The 23513-nt window shown below is 51.8% G+C and overlaps 4 protein-coding genes across 4 annotated transcripts in view; 3 read left to right on the forward strand and 1 right to left on the reverse strand.

Moving 5' to 3' along the window:
* Positions 1 to 1880, forward strand: part of DNAJC11 (DnaJ heat shock protein family (Hsp40) member C11) — a 60603-nt gene extending 58723 nt beyond the window's left edge. Inside the window, exon 16 of the mRNA XM_083513064.1 lies at positions 51 to 1880. Within this exon, the coding sequence (XP_083369190.1) occupies positions 51 to 76 (26 nt within the window). The 3' untranslated portion in view covers positions 77 to 1880. The remainder of the gene's footprint in view (positions 1 to 50) is intronic.
* ZBTB48 (zinc finger and BTB domain containing 48) overlaps positions 1 to 23513 on the forward strand; it is a 386674-nt gene that overhangs the window by 347812 nt on the left and 15349 nt on the right. The window lies entirely within an intron of this gene.
* On the reverse strand, positions 3700 to 8880 carry PHF13 (PHD finger protein 13). The gene is made up of 4 exons (XM_083513280.1): positions 8708 to 8880; positions 7752 to 7853; positions 6459 to 6969; positions 3700 to 5555 (listed from the first exon to the last, which is right to left on the reverse strand). Exons 1-4 carry the CDS (start codon positions 8744 to 8746, stop codon positions 5329 to 5331), a joined length of 879 nt encoding a protein of 292 aa, XP_083369406.1. The 5' UTR covers positions 8747 to 8880; the 3' UTR covers positions 3700 to 5328.
* Positions 11621 to 21912, forward strand: KLHL21 (kelch like family member 21). The gene is made up of 4 exons (XM_083513045.1): positions 11621 to 13567; positions 15741 to 16146; positions 18768 to 18840; positions 19517 to 21912. Exons 1-4 carry the CDS (start codon positions 12538 to 12540, stop codon positions 19808 to 19810), a joined length of 1803 nt encoding a protein of 600 aa, XP_083369171.1. The 5' UTR covers positions 11621 to 12537; the 3' UTR covers positions 19811 to 21912.

Here is a 23513-nt window from a genome sequence, read left to right on the forward strand (position 1 = left end):
GCCTCTATAAAACAGTCTCACCTCTCCCCTTTTTTTTGCTACCCCCACAGCTCACCGGATTGATGCAGACAGCTAATCTGGTGGGGAAGAGGGCAGGTGCTGAGTTCTGTGCCCAGGAGCCAGTGGATATGGCACCATCTTTCCTCCCTGGATTTGATGACGTCTTCAGACGAGTGGGGATGCAACTTATTTCTTGATCGGCGCGGAAGAAGGTGGTTTGACACCCAACGTAACATTGTGGGACAAAATGAGAGGAATCTGCTCTAACGAGACAGTGGCACCCAGACCCTGCAGCTGGGGGCTGTTGCTTGACTGGCACAGCTGACGATGGCCAGCATTTCCAGCCTCCCCCTGTCAACGCAAGGGGGCGGGCTGCAGACTAGGAGCCCCCCTTTCCCCTGCAGCAACCAGTGTCCTCTTCAGCGGGGGGAGCCTTGGGGCAGGTGGGCAATGGGGGGCGGGGCGGGTGAGGTGTCGATTTTATTCTTGCAGGAAGTGGAGGGGGTGCGGGCTACTTCAGGTGAAGGAGTGGCCTCCTCCTCGCAGACCCTTGCGGCTGTTTGGCAATGCAAAGAACACGGTGCTCATATCCACGTTCCGAAATGAAATGCACTTTGGGAAATTTGTAAGCCTTTCTTTTAACACGTTTGAATCTTCCTGTCCATCATCATCTCTCTCTCTCTCTCTCTCTAGCAGCTGATATAATATGATACACTAAGAGGAACTGTTTCCCTGTCAGCTTGTCTTTGTTCCAAGCACAGCAAGAAGCTGGCCCGGAAAAGTAGTAAAAGTCGCCATAAGCATTTTGATGTACACAAAAGGCGTCGTGTGGATGGAGGCAGGGTGGAGAGATAGGAGTGGGAGGACCAAGTGAGTGCCAAATCAGAGGCAATAGCATTCTCGATGGAAGATTGCTCCCACTGCAGACCAGGGGTGCTCTTGTGCTGCAAGAAAACAACAGAGAGGTTGCAGGAGTCCATTTTTTAGCCCTCTGTCCCTGGTGGCAGTGTAGAGCTCCTTTTACAAACACAAAGAGAGGAGGCTGGAGTTGCCTCTCTGTTAGTCCTTGGAACACCTTCCTTGATGACATTTATATAGGATCCCTGGGGGTGTTGAATGCCAAAGCAAGCTTTCCATCGTAACTGCTGGTTCCTGAAACACACACAGTGTGGTGTATCCCCTGCGCCATTTTATTCGTTTGTATAACTGGGTTCACCGCACTCATTTGGATCCAGATCATATCCGCCCCCAATCTGTCCCCACCTCAGCTCTTACCCTAAGTAAAATGATAACTGATTCCATGAAGCCTGTTACATCCCTCCTGCCCCCTTTACCTCTTGAAATTAGGTGTTGCTGCTCCTCAGTTGTTTAGTTGGACAAATATTTTTCTCTCGCATCTTCCATTGAACCAAGTTCTGATCTAGTAATATCCATCTCCTTGGTTAATCCTTGGTACCTTCAAGTAAATATCCATATTCATGTTGACACCCCTACCCGATTGCCCCATTCATATTTCCACATGCCAGTTATCCCAACTTCCTTCAGAGCTGATGGAATGAGAAATACACTGTATGGTCATAGTATTTATTCCTGGATCACAGTGAGTTCTGGTTTCAGAAATCTGTGACCTGGCCTCTTCAAGAACCAGAATCGGGCTAGAATTAACACTGGTAATTAACACTGACAATAACCACTTGAACCTTCTGCTTTTTGAACCCAGCTCAGCCCGAGCACCCCTCCGCTTCAATCCTTCCCCGCTTTCCAAAGGCCCTGCCTCGTGTGATTGGAAATTTTGCAAAGTGCATGAGCCGCTGATGAGGACAGAGCCTCTGGTTTCTCCTGTAACAAATAAGGACAATAAAAGAGACCCATTTTCTCCAGACTGTTGGCTACTTAAAGCAGGGGCACAGAAGCCTCCCAATGGGCAAGGAGGCAAAAGATACAGCCAGACATGCTTACTCTGATCCTTCAGAGAGGCTAAATGTAGTGTCTTCTGGTGACTTATTCGGTCATTCTTTCTTGCAACAGGCTTTGTACAAGGGATCAATCTTCCCTAACCTTTTACTTTCCAGCTGCTGCTAGGTTCTCAGCTCCCATCAGCCAGCATGACAAGGGTTAAGGGATGATGGGAGTTGGAGTCCAACAACAGCTAGAGGGCACTATCAGGGTGATGGAGCCATGGTTGGTGTCTGGAAATGTGTGCATTTTTTATTTCCTCTGCTCCTTCCGCTCCCATAGACTAGAGGGGAAGTGGCTGTAAGAGCCACCCAGGTGCTTGATGCTCTTCTCATTCGTGTTCCAGGTGCTCATAGCTCTTAGCTGGCATACCAGTGCTCTCCCCCTCTTTAATTCAGCTGAATTTGGTGACAAGCTTAACTTAATAGCTATTGGCATTCATGGTCATGCCCATAAACTGAGCCTGTTACCTAAGGGAATCCTTAAGTCATGTGCCCCCATCCCATCAGGCTCAAGAAAGATGGCAGCTGTGGGGGGTGTTGCCCTCTGGCTTGGGGATGAACCCTCTTACCTAACTGTGATGGGTCTCTGCCCGCCCCACCCCCTTACTGCCAATCCCCCTTTTGGGGGGTTTCTGAGCCTGCAAGGTGAGTTCTTACCTCAAGAGTGGCTTCGCTACAAATAATGCTTTTAAGAAACTCAAGATTGGGGACTTCCAGCATTCTGTAGATGCAAAGCAGTTTCACTTTGCCCATATTCTCTTAGCTTCTCAACAACCCTCTCTGGTGGGACAATATTATCATACTTTATATGGGTGAGAGGGAGTGTGTATTAGGGAAATACCAAAACAATAGGGACTCGTCTCAGGCCACTAGAAGTTCTGAGGCTGAAGTGTGATCTGAGTGAAGACTACCGTCCTCTTCCCCAACAGCTCTGCCTATAATCACATTAAAATCAAGCAGAAATATTAACAATGTTTGGAATGAAGGGGTGGGGGTGGGGGTGGGACCTGATTCCTACTGGCTGTTCTTGGCACTGACCAAACATACCTCCCTAAACCTACAAAGCTGCATGCTGTCATCGGACAGTTGGTGCACCTTGATCAGCCATGGCTGTGACTTTGGCTGACTGGTCGTTTTGTAACTGGAGATGAAACCCCAAAGTTGAGGCCTTAAGCGCTAAAATGAGATCCTGGTTGCAGGATTATACCAAGGGGGGCATCTTGTCCAGGAGCCCATTTGCCAACAAGGTGTTCATGATCCCCAGACATTCCTGATCCCCTGCATTCAAAGCTCTCTGCTGGTTTGAGCATTGTAGTGGAAAACTGGGTGGGCTAAATGAATTGAAATTCAATGGTGTTGACACAGAATTGGTCCTCCAGACACAGAAAACAAGAAGCAACCATGTGCCCAGTTAGAACCTTGGTCCAGCTTGCTCAGTATTGTCTGCACCCAGCCCTACCTGAGATGTCAGGGATTGAACTGAGGACTTTCTACATGCAAAGCAAGCACTCTACCACTGAACTACCACCCGTCCCCAGTAAAGGGAAGTGCATTTTTCGCATTTATTACACAAGTCATGCCCAAAGGATGCTATCTATGTTCAAGCTGCCGCCGCCACCCCATCACCTCCCAGCTCCTTCTCCCAGTGCTTTGCAGTGATTTTGCCTCCACTCTTACTGAGCAGCGAAACGGGTCACCCATGCACCATTTAAAGATTTTACAAGACAGACAAGGAGCCTCATCCGATAATACAAATAATTTTAATTAAAAAAAATAAAGCTCTCAAACTGAGATTGCACAAAGATGAACTCACAGGCATGCAAGATGTTTATTCTTCTGCTGAAAAATCCAATTAACTGGGCTTGCCAGACACCACCTGATTGCAGAATGGTTGAAACTGGGTCTTAGAGCTCAATGCCAAAATACAAGTGAAAACTCTTGCTCAACAGGAAACTTCTTCCTTGGCTGTTTCCTCCACCACAAGATGTCCTACACTGATTTGTCTTGCTCTGCAAACTTTTTTTATATATAAAAAAACCCCAATATGGTAGCTGAGGCTGCCAAGTGATCACAGCATCAGCCTGGGGCATTCTGTGGAAGAACTGTCTTTGGCAAATGAGGGAGCCTGAGGGAAAGCAGACCCTGCTGTGTAGAGGAATCAAGTTCTTCATACTTGCTTCTGATAAATGGACAAAGTTTTGCGGTCATGGCAGAAGAATGCAGTATGGGAACCCTACCAAACCAATTGGGTAAATGACTTAAGGGGCTTCAATCCCCCATCCATTACCACTTGTAACACAAGTCCACCATATGAGAACCTGGGTCTCGCACATTAGGTGCCCAAAGGAATACTTGTCCACGCTGAGACTCAGGCAAGACGGCTGTCTGTCTTGGTGCACTGCTCACTCCACCGAGCCTGCTTCTCTTCCTTCCCCACAAAAACTACATTTACTTGCTGTCGACAGCTCAGAGCGATGCAAAGGGAGAATCCACTTGAGGATTCACATCTGTGCAATAAGCCAATTTGGTCCCTGCAAAGGAGGCATCGGCTCTCTGGTGGCAGGAATCCACTGGGCTTGTTAAACCTGAGATCTCTGCGCCCATTTCCCAGCTTGCAAGACTCTTCTGTGCTGAATGCATAGAAGCATCCCCAGGTGCCAAGACTTACCACCCCCATCAGCTCAGAAGAAGCGTTTTACATGCTTCCCACTTTACAAACACAGAGCCAGCCAATGTGAAGGGAAGCCCATCCTGGACCTGAGAGAAGGAGGAGCCCGTCAGAGTAGGAATTGAGCCCATCCTTCAAAGGGAGAGAAATGGCTGCCCTCCACTGATGGGGGCTTTTAAAGAAGCAGCCACGGGCTGTCTCACTTTGAGGCAACCTCAGATTGGCTCTCCACTGGATGGGGAAGGCGACCCTTTTTCACACAACCCTTAAGAGAGATCCTGGACCTGCTGCTGCTGCTGCGCTGTGGAGGTGCAACAGCTGCTGGCATCTCCAGCTGTCAAACTGCTGCATCCTCTTCCCTGATGGTGGAGTCACTCGGCACCCATCAGGCAGTTCGTCCTGCCACACTTTCATACCTGGGACAACAGAAAGAAAGGAAAGTGAGGTGCACACCAGGCAGCCTCCCCACTTCCTCTTATCATCCTAATGATGCCCTTTTTCCTCGACTTGCTTTGGGGCACGGAATCGGGTCCTTCTCCAGTGGCGATTTAGGCCCTTGAGGGCGCCTCGAGACGCTTCCCTTCATCGCAGAGAGGATGTTCCCTGCTTGTGGCTGGGTTTGTCCCCCACCAACCAGAGTCTCATGTTTCACATGACAAGTCTGCTTGTGTCAAACGCGCTAGGGGAAAAAATGCCACCCTGCTAATCCAGGAAGTGTCGGCGCGACCCCATCCGGGAGCGGCTGGAGCGGCGGATGTCGAACTTGGAGTCCCGACACTTCTGGCAGACGTAGATCTCTGGGACGTTGGACTTGCGGATCTTTGCGCAGGAGAGGTGGATCCAGGTGTGGCATTCGTTGCACTCGATCATGGGGCGCCCGGCAAAGGGTTTCATGCAGAAACAGGTCACAAGGTCCCAGGAATCATCATCTGTGCGGCAGGGAGGAAGAGAGAGAAACAAGTTCCAGGTTTAAGAGACCCTCGTCAGATACACCACCAGTCCTCAAATACAACCACATTCATCTACCTGGGAAGCCTGTTTGTAGGTGGATGCTCCCTCCAAGGAGCAGTCTTTGTGCTTTTGTCAGCCCAACCTTCTTGCAGCCAGTGACACAGAAAAGGGCTTGGCTACTCTTTTGTAGTTCTCCAGCTGCTCTGGACTACAACTCCCATCATCCCTTGCTGCTGCTTTGATGATGGAGGCCAGCAATAACTGCAGGGCCCCCAAAGGCTCCCCAAGGAGTTCATCCGTTGTGGCAAGAGAATTCATTGCCTTCAACTGGTCACACCAAAATAATGATTTCAAAATACTGGTTTGGTTTTTTTAATAGTGGTGAGAGTTCTGCCAGTAATGGACTGTTAATACACTGACCTTTATATTATAGAATATATATTCTTATTTAAAATTATACCCCTACTTTCCCCTTCCACAAGGGTGTTGCTCTTGTGGTTTTACAAATATGAAGCTGGAAGTGAGCCAGCCATTAAAAACTCAAATGATTGAAGTAGTTAAAAGGCAATATTTGCAATCAGGTCAAAAGAGCAAGAGAATCAAAAAACTCATTTAAAAAGTTTTCAATTGCTAGTAGAACACAAATCAAGAGGGGAACAGGGCAAAGCGTTCCACGTAAAGGGAGCCACCACCGAGAAAGCTCTCCCCCATGTGGTGCCACCAGCATTGCAGTCACTAGCCTGGTGCCCTTCAGATGTTTTCTGCAAGTTTTGGCTGGAGCTCTCAGCACATGCCATCCAGCCTTCAAGGCTCCCCTGCTTTTAACCTTCCGCCTGATGCAGAAAGACAGTGCTTTGTTTGAGAGCCTCTCTGCTCCATACCTGAATCCACCATGATGTCCTCATCATCTGCACTGCCGTCCTCGTCGCGGAACACCACTTGCTTCCCCTGCCGGATGATGGTGCGCTTGCCCACCGTCTGAACCAGGCACGGAGCCTCTGGTGGGGCCGCTGGCAGGCCCGAGGCACTGGAGAGCGAGTCCGAATCCCATGCCGAACAGCGGCCCGTGGAGGAGTGGGCATCGCCTTCGGAAGAGGGGCTCGTGGGCGCCTGCGCGTAGGACTCCTCCCCTCCCAGCACCTCCCTCCGCTTCAGCTTCCTCTTCCTCCTGAGCCCCATTTTCTTCCTGCCCAGCAGGAAGCCCTGTGGCTTTGCCCACTGGTAGAGGGAGGTGTAAGCTTTCCGATGTGTCAGCTGGCTGAAACTCTTCTGTGCTTTCCCGGACAAGGAGAGGGCAGAGGGGAGCCTCGCTTCACCCACATCCCCACTGTCGCTGTCGATGGTGCCCCCGGTGCTGTTGGGTGGGCTGGGGGCGCTCCGCACAGAAGGGTCCTGCAGAAAGAGGAATCAGTTTCACAGAGGCTGCATGCCTTCTAAGTGGAAGCTGCAACTGGGCCCAGCACCCAAACAATTGTTTTAAATTGCACCTGTACCATTTCACAAAACTGCAAAGTTGGAAGGGACCCCCCCAAGGGCCATCTAGTCCAGCCCCCTGCAGTGCAGGAATCTCCACTCTTTTGCCTGCATTTTGACACTACAGCTGGTCCGTTTGGACATTCAGGGTGGACAGAACAGAAGGGCTGTAGATCAGCCTTTCCCACTTCCCTATCAGTGCAGGTGTAGCCAACATGGGGCTATCCAGGGGTTTCGGACCACAACTCCCATCAGTACAGCTACATGATGGCCCATGGGGGCTGATGGGAATTGTAGTCCAAAATGCCTGGAGGGCACCAGGTTGGCAAAGGCTGCCAATCTGCATAACAACAAAAAAGCACCTCCTGACATTTCATCCCACAAACGCATCCTAATCCCCAGGCAGCATTTCAAAGGCATTTTGCACACACACACACACACACAAAATTAGCTTTCCCTAGCTCACTGCTTCCTCCCCCGATTGTCGCCCTCCGGAGACGATTCTCCCCTACCCTCCCCCCAATGAACCGGAGTCTGCCAGGGTCCCGAAACCCAGAAAGCCTTTGGGGGAGAGAACACCCACTCTTGCACAGCAGCGTAGCAGCATCTTGGGAAGCAGAGCCCGCCCCTCCCCTCCCCCCCCGCCCCGATTATCCAGCTGCACCGAAGGCAGCCTCCACCTCGCACTCCGACGTCCATACCTCTTGCGGGTAGGGGATGTACCCCGCGTAGGCCAAGACGAATGTGCAAAACTTGTTGAAGTCCTCCACCGTGCGGCATCGTTTGGATCCGGGAGAAAAAACCTGCAAGGAGGGAGGAAGAGGCGGGCGTAACCACTAGGGGCGTCAGCCACGGACTCGAAGAGGGCAGGGCCAGCGAGGTGCCACTCGGAGAGCGAAAAAGCGGGGGGGGGGCGTTGAGAAAAACTTTGCTAAAGGGAGGGGTCACTGGTTGAGGAGCTGCAGGGGAGGGGACCCCCACTTTTGCAAGCACCCCTTTAAAGCGCCGCGCCACATTGCAGACTTTTGCCCATTCCCCACCCCCTGCCATCACAATAATTGGGCAATGCCCGGTGGAGGGGGGGCGGGGAGGTTTCTTCTGGAGGGGAGCCTGCTTCTTTGTTGGGATTAGGAGTGAGGGTCAGGCATGGGGAGGGGGCAACCGGTTGCCCAACAAGCCGAATCCCAACCGGCCCTGGGCGGCGGTGGCAATCACACCCCAGGGTGCTGATGAAGGACCAGAGAAGGATCGCACCCTTTAAAGAAGGAAGGGGAGAACAGTGGCCGAGGAAGGCTTGAAAAGGTGTGCTGGAGGAGGGGGGTGAGATTTAAATGGAGAAAAAAGAAGCTCCGGACACCCCCTCAACACTGCCACGCCTTCCCCCTCTCCCACCCACGTACATCCAACCTCAAGCGAGAGACCCAGTTCTGCGCGGAGGGGGGGCGGTGGATGGGGGTGTCCTGAACTGGGGCTGGGGGCGGGTAGAAGGCTTGGAGAAGGATGAAGAGAAAGCGGGGGGACGAAACGAAACTGAGATAGGGGGGAGATAGGAGAAAGTGGGGCTTCTGGGGGGTATATATGCGGTAGGGGGGGTTGGGAGGGGGCGGGACTCCTTGTACCCCATCACTGGGGGGGAGGGCAAGGGGGCACTTCTCACCTCGGGGGGTGGCGGGGAAGCGCAGGAGTCCGAATCCATGGCTGGCAGGCTGGGTGGGATCAGAGGACCGAGCGAGGAGGAGGAGGAGGAGGAGGCGGCGGCGCCTCCCGGGACCGGCAACGGGGGAGGGAGCCGAAGCCCCGCCCCGCCCGCCCCAGTGGGGAGGAGCCTCATTGTCTGGCGGTAGCACTGCGCCTGCGCCGCTCGCATGGCAAGCCGGGAATCGTAGTCCTTGCGCTCTACCGAGAGATCACCCAGTGGAGAGCAAGGAGGCGGAGAAGAAGGGAGAGGACGGGCAGACGCGCGTCAGTCCCTTGGCTCGCTTCTGCCTTGTGACACTCACCCGGAAGCTTGGCACCTTTTAAGGGATCCTGGTGGGCAATTTCCCAGTCGGGGTTTGGGAGGCACTGGAAGTTCGCAGGAAGTCTTGCAAGGTTTTTGTTTTGTACACTTGAGGTCGTAATTCATTGCGTTTCAGGACACTCCGCAATAACTGGAAGCCCTTTCAGAGGTCCCTGTAATTCTTTTGTGTGCGTGTGTCTATAAACTTTTAAAAATAAGATTTGCAAATGCAACAAACAAAACATCAAACTAAATAATAAAAACAAAAGGGGTAAAAGTGCAAAGTAAAATTTAAAAAACGTTTTGCAAAGACCTAATAGCGTAAAATATGTTCCATGATAAGATGCATGGTTCATACAGAATTTATACCAAAATATATTAGCTGTTCATAGATGTTGCTGGATAAAATCATATTTAGTATGAATATACCAACCATGAGATTGTTTGGTCATAAAAATCACAGAACAGTTCCCAGACTGATGCAAAGCCTGAGCGGGTTGCATAGCCTCTGGTGGCACACAAGGTGGTTCAGTTTTTCAGAAGCAGCAATAAGCATGCCTTTTTAAATACATGAATCCAAAGAATAACAAAATGGGTCCTTCCATCCTTGAGAGATCAGTAGAGGAAACCAGCAGATATAGAGTTAATTGAACCTTATGCTTTTGTGGGTTTTTGATGGCGTTAATGCAGGTCATCTGCCAACAAGTGACTCCTGATTGTTACATTAATGGGACCCAGCAGCAGTGCCAGGGATTGTCTTAAAGGCCCTGGCAGTGTGGCCAAGCACCTTCCCTTTGTTAAGGAGATTCCTCTCAATCCCTGGACCACTGCATTTAATTCCCCCCTCCCCTCTCCCAGTGGGAGACTACAGATCCAGGGTCTGCTGTGTTAATGCCAGCCATTGGGGAATCTGTAAATAAATGCAGATATTGCAAAAAGTGGCCTCTGCCTACCCATGGGTCTTCTCTGAGTGTGAGTGACATTGGATACTGCCCAATTAAAAAATAAAACAAATATTTTAGAAAAAGTTAATTTAGAATATGCTGGAAATAATAAAAATAAATAAAATTAAAATAAATTTAAGGAACAGCGGAAAGAGGAGGAAGTCGAGGTTTGAAATGTTACAACTATTGTTAAACTATTGAAGTGTATATAAATGAAAACTATAAATAAAATTATTTTAAAAACCAAATACTGTATTTCTTTTGGTGTGAGGGGCGGGGAGGGAAATACTGGTAGTACTAAAAGCACAGCAAATGGAAACTGCCCAGCTGAGGAAAGCAAACGTCTCTGCTGCAAAGTTTTTCTGGGATGTTTACAGCCACGGGATCTGGCCTGGTGTGCTTTATATAAGCAGCTGACATGGTTATGTGCTGATCAGCAGTTGCAGATCCGAGAGAAGCAGTGTCCTTGCAACAGAGGAGGCCTTTGTGAGAGAAAACACTCAGGCTATGACTGGAGAGCTTCAGCACAACATTCTTGCAGTGCGCTGCTCAGATGCTGAGGCCCCAACTCGAACCAGGCATCTTTGGAAGCTCCATGGCAAAGGTGTGCCCTGCTTAGGACCAAGAGGTCACCAAGTTTGTGCAACTGAAATAATAAGTCATGTTTTGCCATTTACCCTACTGCAATCTTCTCACTTGCTGGGGTGAATTTTTGATTGTAACCCCATATTTGGTGCTGGGAAGAAAAGGTACCAGATCTTAATAAAGCAGTGTTGTTGCAGTAGGTGGGGGTATTGGGAAAACCCATTAACAATTTGCGTTTGTTTTTAGTTCTGAGGAGAGGGGTTTCGCAGCCTCTGTAAGTGTGCAAGTGTCCTAGTTTGTCAAATAATAATGGATGCATGCATGCATGCATGTGAACAGGAGTTGTTTATCCCCCTTTCTTTTGGCACTATAAAGAAGTGCTTGACTGCTTAAGTTGTTGCTTTTTGGAGAGGGCACACCTGAGTGCACCTGGAATGAGATGCACTTGAGTTATTGCACCACCAGACTATGGAGCTGTGAAGTCCTACGCTTAGGAACCAGATCCACTAATTCCCCATGATGGGGGATATCCAGCTAAGTCACTCTCTGGGTATGACTTACTTGGCGTCACCCACTATATTTAGAACAGGGGTGTTAGTGACTAATTCTTTATTGCATCATAATCTTCTGCATGAATCAGAATGTGAAAGAGTGGTGAAACGGGCCCTTTCCTAGGAAAGTCCACGAGGCCTTGCCTCACGTTTATTTGGGAGTCCGCCTCACTGAGTTCAAAGGGAGTTACTCCCAAAACAAGACTGGCCCAACCCCTGCTCACTCAGTGGCTTGTTTCTTTAGAACAGGGGTAGGCAACTTAAGGCCCAGGTGCCGGATCCGGCCCAATCGACTTCTCAGTCTGGCCCGCGGATTATCCGGGAGTCAGCGTGTTTTTACATGAGTAGAATGTGTCCTTTTATTTAAAATGCATCTATGGGTTATTTGTAGGGCACAGGAATTTGTTCATTCCCCCCCCAAAAAATATAGTCTGGTCCACCACACGGTCTGAGGGATGGTAGACTGGCACACGGCTGAAAAAGGTTGCTGACCTCTGCTTTAGAACGTTAATAAGCAACTTTGTACTCGGAAAAATCTCGAAGGAGCATACAAGAACTAAATATATTAAAAATCTACAATATATAAAATAAATACAGTAAAATAAAATCACGAGGGAACTGTAGCTGTTACCACAGAGCCTGACCTTATGCACGTTCACTAGGGAGTGAGTTGTGCAGACTGTGAACATAATATTAAATGAGCCAGCTGGATGAGGCCAGTGGTCCATCTAGTCCAGGATTCTGTTCTGGCAGGGGCCACCAAGATGCCACCTTCTTGGAAACCCCAGCATAAAGTCACTCCCCCTTCCTGCGGTTTCCAGCAAGAAGCATTCAGAAACATTACAGCCTTAGGAGTATTAGAGCCATCGTGACTAGTAGCCACGCAGCGGGTAGCTATGATGTCCCGAGCAGCTATGCAAGGAGGGCTGTCGCCAGGCGCATCCCGCTAGCTTTTCCCTTGGGCCTTCTTCCTGCGCACCCACGAGCCTTTCAGAGTTAGCGAAGGTTCAGGTGGAGGCTGAAAGGCGGCGCCGCCACTGGGGAAGGCTCCAAGCAATTTGCTTTTACGTCCAGCCGAAAGTCTGTGGCCTTTCGCTTGGAGCTAGCGGGCTCCCCCTCTCCAGAGCCCAGGCTTGCCCCTTTCCCGGGGCTGAAGCGAGAGAGGCACCCCCCTCGCCGGTTCCCCTTGGAGGCAGGAGGGCGGCAGCGAGGAGCCTGGCGTTCTCCAAAGCTGCTTGGAGACTGAGAGCGGCGCCCCTCGCAGCCAGCCAGCCAGCCAGGCGCGCCGTCGTCGCCCTTCGGAGGAGGCGGAGCGCGCGCAGGAACGGCGCCAGTCCAGGCGAGGGAGGAGCCGGCCGAGGGGTGCGCGGAGGCGTCGGGCAGCAGTCAGACTCAGCGGCGGGCGAGAATGGAGCCGACGACGGGCGAAGAGGCAACAGCGGAGGAGGCGGCGCACGCGTCGGCGCTGCTCCGGGCCCTGTGCGCGCTACGGGCGGAGCGGGCGCTGCTGGACGTGACGCTGCTGGCGGGCGGCGGGGAGTTCGGCGCCCACCGGGCAGTGCTGGCGGCGGCCTCGGGCTACTTCCGCGCCATGTTCGGCGGCGGGCTGCGGGAGGCGCGCGCGGCGCGGGTGCGGCTGCACGGCGTGGAGCCCGAGTGCCTGGCCCTGCTGCTCGACTTCGCCTACACGGGTCGAGTGGCGTCTCCTGGCGGGCCGGAGCTGGCCGAGCGCCTGCTGCGCGCCGCCGACCTGCTCCAGTTCCCGGCCGTCAAGGCGGCGTGCGGGGCCTGGCTAGCGGCGCGCCTGGAGCCGGCCGCCGCCCTGGAGATGCAGGAGTTCGGCGAGGCCTTCGCGTGCGCCCCGCTGGCCGCTGCCGCCCGCCGCTGCGTCCTGCGCCACGCCGCCGAGAGCGAGGGCGAGCTGGCGGCGCAGATGGAGCGCCTCCCGCTGCCGCGGCTGCTCTCGTACCTGCGCGACGACGCGCTCCGCGTGCCCAAGGAGGAGGCGGCCTTCGAGCTGGCGCTGCGCTGGGTGCGCGCCGAGCCGGCAGCCCGCGCTCCGCTCCTGCCCCAGCTCCTGGCGCACGTCCGGCTGCCCTTTGTGCGCCGCTTCGCCCTCCTGGCCCACGTCGAGGGCGAGCCGCTGGTGGCCCGCTCCGAGGCCTGCCTGCGCCTGGTGGCCGAGGCGCGCCTCTTCCAGGCCGGCCGCCTGGACCGCCACGACCGCGCGCCCTGCGCCCGCCTCCGCCCGCGCCCTTCCACCGGCCTGGCCGAGATCCTCGTCCTCCTCGGCGGCTGCGACCGCGACTGCGACGAGCTCGTCACCGTCGACTGTTTCAACCCCCGCACGGGACACTGGCGCTACCTGGCTGAGTTCCCCGAGCACCTCGGAGGAGGCTACAGCGCCGCCGCCCTGGGCAATGACATCTATGTCACCGGTGAGCCGGGACGGGAGGGCTGCCAGTTGCTGGAGGGTCCCTAGCCCTGCTTGAAGGAGTTTGCCACAGGGGTGCCCTCTAAAAGCTGCACGAACAGCACCTAAACCACGGAACTCCCGCATGAGGTGTGATGGCTTTAAGAGAGGATTGGACAGGTTCATGGGGAAACAAGGGTATCCATGGCTACTAGCAACCCTGGCTAGGCTCTGCCTTAAGGGATGGAGGCAGCAATGCTTCCGAATTTCAGTCGCTGGCCAATAATAAGTGGGGAGAGTGGCAGTTTTTGCTTGGGTCCTGCTTGTGGGCTTTCCATTGGGGCATCTGGTTGGCCCCTGTGAAAACAGGAGTTGCAACTAAATAGGCCATTGATCAGATACAGCTGTATTGTTCAGTTCTTATTATCTTAAGGGGACCCATGCATATCAGCACCTGTCAATTTGCGTCATGGGTCTGTGCCCTAAGGACCTAGCTACCCTCCTGCCCAAACCCTACAGGAAGCTCTTCTCCAGGGTAACAGGCCCCATCTACTCTCTCTCCTTTCCCTCTTGTCAATAATGGCCTGTGGCTGAATGTGTTGTACTGTGTTAGGCTGCAGACATATCACTCTTGGGAAGCTTGCAGCTTCCTATAAGCATCTGGCTGGTCACTGTGCTTGGCTAAGTGGGCCTGATCCAGCTGCAGGGCTCTTCTGACAATCTTACATGCCTTCTTTAGCTCCAGCGTGTGTGACTGATGCTTAGAGATGATGATATGTGTCACCAGCAGCATCTGCCTTTGAGCTTGTGGGGAGCTTCCAGTTTGTTTTGACCTTCCTCCTGGGAAGCTGGAGAGAGGAGGCTGAACAAGGGGCTCTGTGTGAGTCTCCACACCCCCTTCCTGTTCGTTGCTTTGCAAGTTATTTATAGAGCGGGTGCTAGGAGCCAGCGAGGGAGACACCTGAGCCGAGACGCCTCTGTGCTCTGCCCCAGCACCAGCCGCCCTCCTGGGAATCTTCCCTGCGGGAGTTCTCCATACAGCTGTCAAAAGACATTAGGAGGATTTTCTCTCATTCCCACCGAGCGGCTGCATTTGGGGCAGACGTTTTCTCCCTCGGCAAAGCCTCCCCCAGTGAACTTTGGGGACCACCACAACCCTGCAAACACACACGTGCAGGGCCCAGAAAGGAGCTTTTGTAATTGTAGCTGGCGGCCCCAGTCCCATGCCCACAGCTGATCACTGGGGTGTGCAGAGGAACAGAGTCTTCCTCTTGGTGGAGAGAAGCCATGAAATCTGCAAGCATGGTTAATGGTTAAGCCCTGTAGACTTCAGACGAAAGATGCAGCTGGTCTGTGTACAGCACAGGTGAGTCGCCTATGCTCCCATCCCAGCTATTCCTATCCACCCCAACCAAAACAGCTAAAGGTGAGGAATTGATGGGTGCTGTAGTCTACAAACACCTGGCGGGTACCACATCTCCATCATAGAATAGAATTGTAGAGTTGGAAGGGATCATGTGGTCCAAATCCTGCCCACAGCCATCCCTGGGTGGTCTCGAACCACCAACCTTCTGGTTAACAGCCAGGTGCACTGACCCATCGTGCCACAGAAGGGCCATTGGCTCTCCCCAAGCTACAGGTTGGTTCTTGTCAGAGTCTGAGAGCATCAGACACAGGCCTGAAGCCAATTCTCTTTGCCACAGATGATAGTGGCCGTGTACCCCATTTTCCCTAAGGAAATTAGCGCGCCCCTTTTTCATTTTTGGGTTTGATAAGAGCCTGGTCTTGCTTGAAGGGATGCTGAGGTGTCTCAGCGAGGGGCATTTGGGCTTGCAAGCAAACATGGGATGCGGGCAGTTCTCCCCCAATTAAGAAATGCATTCATTGGTGTGTAGCAAAGGGCCTTCACAGATCAAAGTCATGTTCTGCATTCTCCAGGGGAAATACCTCTGCCCCAAATCTTAGGAGATTTTCTGCTGCTTGTAACAAGGCATGCTTTAACGCAGTACAAAGGAGCTCAATTAGATGGAGCTGTTGCCTTACGTAAGTGAACCATTAGGGTGAACCATGTGCCCTGAGCCACAGTCTTGTGTGCGAGTCCTGCATTTTTGGGGGTCAGGCCAGATGACCCCTGGGGTCCCTTCCAACTCTACAGGTCTATGATTCCATGCTAATGGGACGCGGTTCTCTGCCCCTAGGAGGTTCCGACGGCTCGAGGCTCTACGACTGCGTCTGGCGCTACAACTCCAGCGTGAACGAGTGGACGGAGGTGTCTCCCATGCTGAAAGCCCGCGAATACCACAGCTCTGTGGTCCTGGATGGGCTGCTCTACGTGGTAGCTTCCGACAGCACCGAGCGCTACGACCACACGCTGGACTCCTGGGAGCCCCTGCAGCCCATGCTCTACCCCATGGACAATTGCTCCACCACCGCCTGCCGCGGAAAGCTCTACGCCACCGGCTCCTTGTCCGGCAAGGAGTCCATGGTCATGCAGTGCTATGACCCCGAGTCGGACCTGTGGTCCCTGGTGAACTGTGGGCAGCTGCCCCCCTGGTCGTTCGCACCCAAGACCGTCACTCTCAGCGGGCTGATGTATTTTGTCAGGTAAGGGCTGCCTTAGCCGCTGCCATCTCCTTTCGAGATGGGGTGAGGGTGGGAGCATGCGACCTAGAATTGTAAAAAAAGCCACTCGTCCCACCCACACAATAGCCCCACTAGTTCACAAACAGGGATGTGTCTGCATAGGAGTTTCTTTGTGGATGTGTTTGATCTCCCTGGAGTTTTTGGAGGGTTGTGGGATGCTGGTCCAGTTATGCAACATCCCAGATTGGGCAGGGGGTGGGAAGGAACTCCTGCCCCCCCCCATCCCCCTAGAAGGAGTTTTGCTTCATACCTCCCAAGCTCTTTCTGCAGATTAAGTTGGCAAAGCTTAGGGAAGGGAGCTTCGAAGTGCCTGTTGCTTCCTAGATGCGGCTTCCTGGTGTCCTTCATCGAGAAGGGCTGTCGTAGGTCAGGTTCCTGCTATCTGAAAGGCACTTGAGTCCTTCAGCCAGTGATGGGCTGAGCTTGTGATCGAGCGAGGTCTGAAAATAGTTCGGATAAGCTTGTTATCTTTCAAGTTGGCCGAGGGGAGTGGCGAGGAGGGGGGAGGAAGGAGAAGGGGTCAGCTGTTCCTTTCCTTGTTGGGATTTGGGCACCTGCTCTGTTCAGGTTGCAGTTCACGCTCTGTAGACTTCAGAAATGGGTTCCAGAACCAGCTTAAGACCTGATGGATCTTCGCTGTGCCAGGAAACTCCCATCGGTTGAGGAGCCTCCATGTGACTGTAGCTGCCACAGCCCACTCGCAGCCATCGGTCACCCATTCACTTGCCCAGGCAGGGGCCAGGGACTGCTGCAACTGTGGCCCCTACAGTCACCAAGAGGTTTCCTCTGGTGTGGAGGCTCGTTCGGTTCCTCCTGTATGAACAGGGGCTGTGGGGGGCTTCCTTGTGACCTTCAGTCTCATTCTTCATCTAGAAGCCAGACAATTTTTATTTTTGTGTGTGGGGGGGTGTTTGGGGAGGTACAGCATGCTCTTCCCAATGGATGAACAGCTGCGTCATGGGGCCCCAGTGACTTTATAGCTCTGGGGTCCAAATAGGGACTTTCCTGATTCTTGGCTCAATCAGGGCCTGTACAAAACCCTCAGAGGGTGCCAGGATGGTGAAACTCGCTTTCGCACGCCTGTCTGGCTTACTATAAGCACTTGGTCCCTGCAGGGCTCTTTTCTCTCCTGCAGTGCTAGCTTCTGCCTAATTTGGGGGCGGGACATGCACCCCGTTTCCCCAACGTAAAGAAAATCCTTTTTTGAAATCAGGAATTGCCCCCTGATCCTGATGCTTGAAATGAATCTTAAGGGGCTTCAATCTTCTGGTGCAGGCAAGGAACGGGAAGCTTGGAATTCCTGCTGCTGAGATTCATTCTGGCCCATTCCACCCCCCACCCCCCACCCCGTCTCTGCCAGCCCCACTGAGATTTAACAGTTGCTTGCTAAAGTGTTTGGCTGCTCTACTCCCCAGCAGCAATTGTGCATTCTGCAACCCTCCAGAGCTTGGCTTGAGAAATAGTTCAGATTCCTGCAGAGGCTCCAGAAACATTTTGCAGCTCCCAAAGCTGACAGGACAGTGACCCTCACCCCCCCTTTCACTTTGCACCCACCTCCCCAAACTTTTCTGCTAAGTGCCACATTTCATTGTAAACATGGTTACCCATCAAAGTTAAACGAATGCAATTGGCATTCGACATTTGCTGGGATGGGAGGAGGAAGCAGCCCAGGAGAAGGTTCTGAGCCTTTCCGTTTCAGCTGGAAGTTTTGTGGTAGCCTTGATGGGTTCCCAGCCTGCCATTCTGAGGGTCAGAAAAGCATATTTCTTTTGTCATCGACACCCCTCACCTGTTGCTGTCAGGCTCCCTGTTTCGTGAACAGAGCAAGGAGACGGGCGTTACGCAACGGCTCGGGAAGCTTCTAGGGTTTCTCCTTTTATCTCCTTCCCCTCCTCCAAAAAAAGATGGGTGGAAACTGCAGGCAGCTCCTCCTCATCCAAAGTCTAGCTCAGTGGTTCAGGCCACCATCGCCTTGGCTCCATAAACTCATAAACCCCTGTGCTCCCCACCCTATAAATAGCATTATTCATGCTCCACTAAGGAAGGTAATATAGCAAAATAGCATTCAAAACAGTAGCCATTAATTGTGCATTTATTCATGTTCCAGTTAAAACTATTGAGCTTCATTAATTCCACATAACTGATAGACTTGATCTAGTGGTACCAGCTTTTCAAAGTCTTGATAGTCTAAAACATCTGGAGGAATGCTGCTTTTAGAGAGGCTACGGAAAGAGCAGATTTCAAATCTCTGGAAGGCTGGGGGCAAGCAGAGGACAGAGAAAGGAACATTTTTTGCAGATTTGGTGTGTTTGCACAAAGACATCCTCCTCCCCACCTTCCTCTCCATCAGTCCTACCAACCAGAATCTCTATTTTCTAAGTTGCTCACAAAAGGCCCTGGAAATCTTGAGACTTTCTGTGTGTGCGCCAAGCGCTACGAGGTCTGAGTGGATTGGGTCCCCATGCCCCGTTAAGGAATAAAGTAGACACTCAGGGACCGTGCCTTCCCTCCCATCTGCACGACAAGGCTAGGGGATGTTTGGATCTTCTTCTCGATCACCTCTACTTGATTTCCTTCTGCAGGGACGACTCTGCTGAAGTCGACGTCTACAACCCAGCAAAGAACGAATGGGACAAGATCCCTCCAATGCTCCAGGTGAGGGTCTTGCGTCTTTAAAGAGCAGTAATTGGAACTGAAGGGGGAGGAGATTGAAGAGTCCAGACCAAAGGTGGCAGTGCAGAAAAGCCTTAGCGAGAGAGGGTTGAATTACTGCAATGTGCTTTTTGGGGGGAATCCCTTGCACTTGATCTGGGAGCTGCAGTTAGTGCAGATTGCTGCAGCCTGGTTGCTGTCAGGAGAGAGACCCTGTCTGCATGTTACGCCCATGCCCATTTGCTTCCAGTTCAAGGCGTCGCTATTAGAATAGTCAATCAAGATCCTTTATTAGGCATAGCAAACCACACATTATCAAACAGACACCGTATACAAATTGTGCAAAATATGAACTCAACATAACAAGGTTTGTCCCAGTCATATCTTTAACTCCAGAGAAAATCAATTTGCATAAATAATACAGCACTACCAAATCATTTTCATTAAAATAGAAAAGCCTTTTTTAAAGTCCAGCCCACCATTTCAATTCGAAAGGGCATCCAATTGCATCCGAACACAGACAAAAACCTGCTCCTTGATCTCGGGAACCACGCTGCACAATTTGGTTTACGATATCTTAAAAGGCTTCCGGAAGCATAGCAAGCAGGCAACCAACCTCCCAAAATGCAGAGTAGATAAGAGATTGCTTGGTTTGTACACTGCTCTTCTTTTCTTCCAGGTGCATGTTGGAGGGAGCTTGGCCGTCCTGGGAGGGAAGCTCTACGTCTCCGGCGGCTACGACAACACCTTTGAACTCTCGGCGATGCTGGAGTCCTACGATCCGGAGACCCGCAAGTGGAGCTTGGCTGGCCAGCTGCCTGAGCCGATTTTCTGGCACAGCAGTGTCAGCATTTTCCGCCAATTCATGCCCGAGACGCTGGAAGAGGGCGAGGAGCGCCCCTTGGACAACGCCATCAGCCTGAACCGCCAGCGCCAGAACCTCCACAACCTGAACCTGAACGAGTTGCGCTAGCAGTCGGACAGCTTGTCTCTGGGGCTTGGAGGAAATCTGTAGCGCCGCTTCTTGGGGAGGCAAGCTGGGAGAGGATTTGGAGGCGGGTGTCCTCAGCTGCGAGGACTGCTTGGGTGGCGAGGAGGGCAAGGAGCGGGCTCTTTGAGATCAACAGTGCTGTCTTCGGGGGAATCCCTGAAAAGGGAGGTGTCCAATTCTCCTCCGGTTCCTTCCTGGCAGTTCCCAAGGAGTTTGAAAATTGCTGATCAGAAAACGTCCCCTTAGGCTAACATTATCTGGTGCTGTTTTGCTCAAAAATAGCCAAACGAAGGCATGAGCACAGTTCACGTAAAGTCATTATGCATGGAGAGGAGAACACAGATAGAGCAAAGGCTTTCCTTCCCCTTGCTAAACACTAGAATTTGAGGTCTCCCCATGAAATCGAAAGAGACACACCACGCTGAATTTATTTATGGTACTCCTTGCCACAAGATGTGATGCCCCCTTGTAGCGTTTCTGCAGGAGACGCCCAGCAGCCGTTTTTATTCAGGTTAGCTCAGTGAAACGTCCTCGTGTGGGAGACTAGAGTGCCACTAAATGCTAGTTGGCAAGAGAGAGCTTTTGTGCTTGCCAGAAGCTTCTGGCTAACCACTGTCAGAAATGGGGGTGTTGGGTTAGACGGACCCTTCGCTGCATCCAGCAAGGCTCTTCTTGTGTGCCGAAGAACAAGCCAGACATCTTTGCTGTCACTAGCTGGTGCCTTGGGTCTGCCACCGAGTCCTACTAGGGAAAAAGTCCTATTTGGCTGGCAAAACCAGAGCTTGGGGGGGGGGCTGCTCTCCCTCTCCCTCTCCCCCCCCCCCCGCAACCTGAATGATGCCCATTTCTTCAGTTGCATGTTGCTGCTGGAATATCATCCATTGATTCCTGTTGCAGGAGGTCCTGTCAGAATCATTGTTTCTGTCAGCACAGAGTTCTTCAACCTTGGGTCCCCAGATGTAGGTGGACAGCAACACCCATCATCCTTGACCTCCTGGACTAAGCTATCTGTGGATGATGGGAGTTATAGTCCGCCCAAATCTGGGGGAAGAGCTCTGGTCTACTCAATCTTAGTATCCTTAATCTGAGTGGCCAGCTTTGGGCAGGGGAGCATCGCCAGTTTAGTGACCTGGGGCGGGGGGGGGGCTGCTCTCCAGTAGGTTGTTTTGAGGTCCTCTTCACGGTCGGTGCCTTAATCACAGTGCAATTTGGAAGGAGACTCTGTTGTTGTCAAGGCACAGCACTAGCAAAGATGGAAACAGGAGGTTATTTTAGAGGGCCTTGTCCACGGTGGCTGCCTCTGCTGCTGTATGGTTGCCCCAGGCATGTCAAGCATAGCTGTTTCTGGGTTGTGCAGGTAGAATGGCCGCTAATTTATAGGATTCGGTTGGTACCCCACCCCTGGTGGGGGGGAAATCTGCTGCAGGAACGGCGGGTGAGGTCCTCCATCAGAGCTGCCTGGGGGAAGTGGGGACATCCTTGCTTGCCGGATTGGTGTGCGTGTGTGTCATGTTCCAGATTCTGTGATGCTGCTTCAGTTTCTCATTTCTTACCCTCTCCCTCCCCTTTTCCAACTAAGGTCAGCTGTTGTTTTCTCTCCCTTCAGACTTGGTCAGGGGTTCTTTTGCAACCCCCTGCTTTCCACAAGTAAACACTGAAGTCCCTCCCCCCCTATATATACCCTCTTTAAGCCAGAAAAAGACACACTTGCAAGAGAGGCTCCTTTTCAACTCTGCCAGCTGTTTACAGACCTGCTGTTGCTGCTGCTGCTGCTTACGCTTACGACATCTTGTTTTGGTCTCACTTGATGAGTAAGGTTTAAGTATTTTGTGCCGGGCTGTTTTAAAGTCTATTAATAGATTTCATGATACTTTGTCATACTCACAGCCAAGATCTCTGTGCCATCTCTAGAACCAGATGAATTTGCCTTCATCCTATTTATTTTTAACTTTAATGTAGATACTTGTGTTTAACCTAGAGTACTGTATGATAATGCCCTCGGAAGCAAAGATATTTCTTATATTTTTTATTGTTTTCTTTTAAACTTGAAAGCTGAATGTTAAGTAAAGGTGTGTGTGTGTTAAGGGGACTTGTTCTATGCCAGGGTGCCGTTTTGCTGGATTACACACTTCTTAGCCATAAAATGGTAAAGACAACTAGTTCAGGCTTCCTCAACCTCGGCCCTCCAGATGTTTTTGGTCTTCAACTCTCATAATCTCTAGCTAGCAGGACCAGTGGTCAGGGATGATGGGAACTGTAGTCTCAAAACATTTGGAGGGCCGAGGTTGAGGAAGCCTGAGTTACAGAATTACAGAGCTGGGAGGTGCCACAAAGGGTTGTCTAGTTCAACTCCCTGCAATGCAGGAATCTTTTGCCCAGCATGGGACTCAAACTCGCGGCCTTGAGATTAAGAGCCTCGTCCTCTTGCTGGCTGAGCTATCCCAGCTGGGTGCCTCTAGCTGTTTAGACTACCACTTCCATCAACCCCAGACACCATGACTGTTCCAGTGAATTTTTCATAGTAGCAGTGGCCTGAGCAACAACCTGAAATTGACGTTGAAGGAAAAGGTGGCCTGAGTCTAGGCTGCTTCTAACAAACAGTCCCAGCATCACATTCTCTCCTGTGGCCAAAATAAGTGTGAGTTGGATATTCATCTCCACACTTCACATGCTATTGCAGGATTTTGACAGCCGCAATTGCTTTTTTGCCTCTTGTGATCCTAAATCTGCAGCTGAAGTTAGGATATGCACGGGAGGTTAATGCATGGTATCCAACTGAGTAAGGTAAAGGTAAAGAGACCCCTGACCATTAGGTCCAGTTGTGACCGACTCTGGGGTTGCAGCACTCATCTCGCTTTATTGGCCGAGGGAGACAGTGTACAGCTTCCAGGTCATGTGGCCAGCATGACTAAGCCGCTTCTCGTGAACCAGATCAGCGCATGGAAATGCCATTTACCTTCCCGCCAGAGCGGTACCTATTTATCTACTTGCACTTTGACATGCTTTCGAACTGCTAGGTTGGCAGGATCAGGGACCGAGCAACGGGAGCTCACCCCATTGCAGGGATTCGAACCGCCGGCCTTCTGATAGGCAAGTCCTAGGCTCTGTGGTTTAACCCACAGCGCCACCCATGTCCCTTATCCAACTGAGTAGGTCTGCTTAATGAGTTGTGTCCATTTCCTTCTTGACTAGGATTAACATTTAATACAAGGCAAAATGACCATGGGGCATAACTGGCCAGCCCAGTAAAATAGTGTGGCTCTTGCTAAGGTAGGGGTGGGGAGACATTTTCAGACCTAGGGATGAATTCTGGCTCATGGGCAACCTTCCAAGGTCCGCAAGTTGCAGGTGCACTTCTTAAGCAAAAGTCAGATGTTTTCACACTCACTTCTGCATCCATCCATCCAAGCAAGTAAGGATGATGCAACACCAGTTCAAAGACATGTTTCAGCCAGGCAAAAGCACTGACCCCAAGGTTCCCTAGCCTGCGATATAGACCATGAGTCTATGTATCATACCAAAGCAAGCAAGAACAGCCCAACTCCTTTGTTCTAAAAGGAGTGAGGAGGGGACATAGTGTCTTGCTGGAGCAGCCCAAACAGGCTTTGAAAGTGGACAAGCTCCACAATAAAAGCTTTTATTGCTCTATCCACACAGATCAGCGCTTCCCAATTCTGGGCAACAT

This window comes from Podarcis liolepis (assembly GCF_965112155.1).
Source record: "Podarcis liolepis genome assembly, chromosome: 7".
NCBI lineage: Eukaryota > Metazoa > Chordata > Lepidosauria > Squamata > Lacertidae > Podarcis > Podarcis liolepis.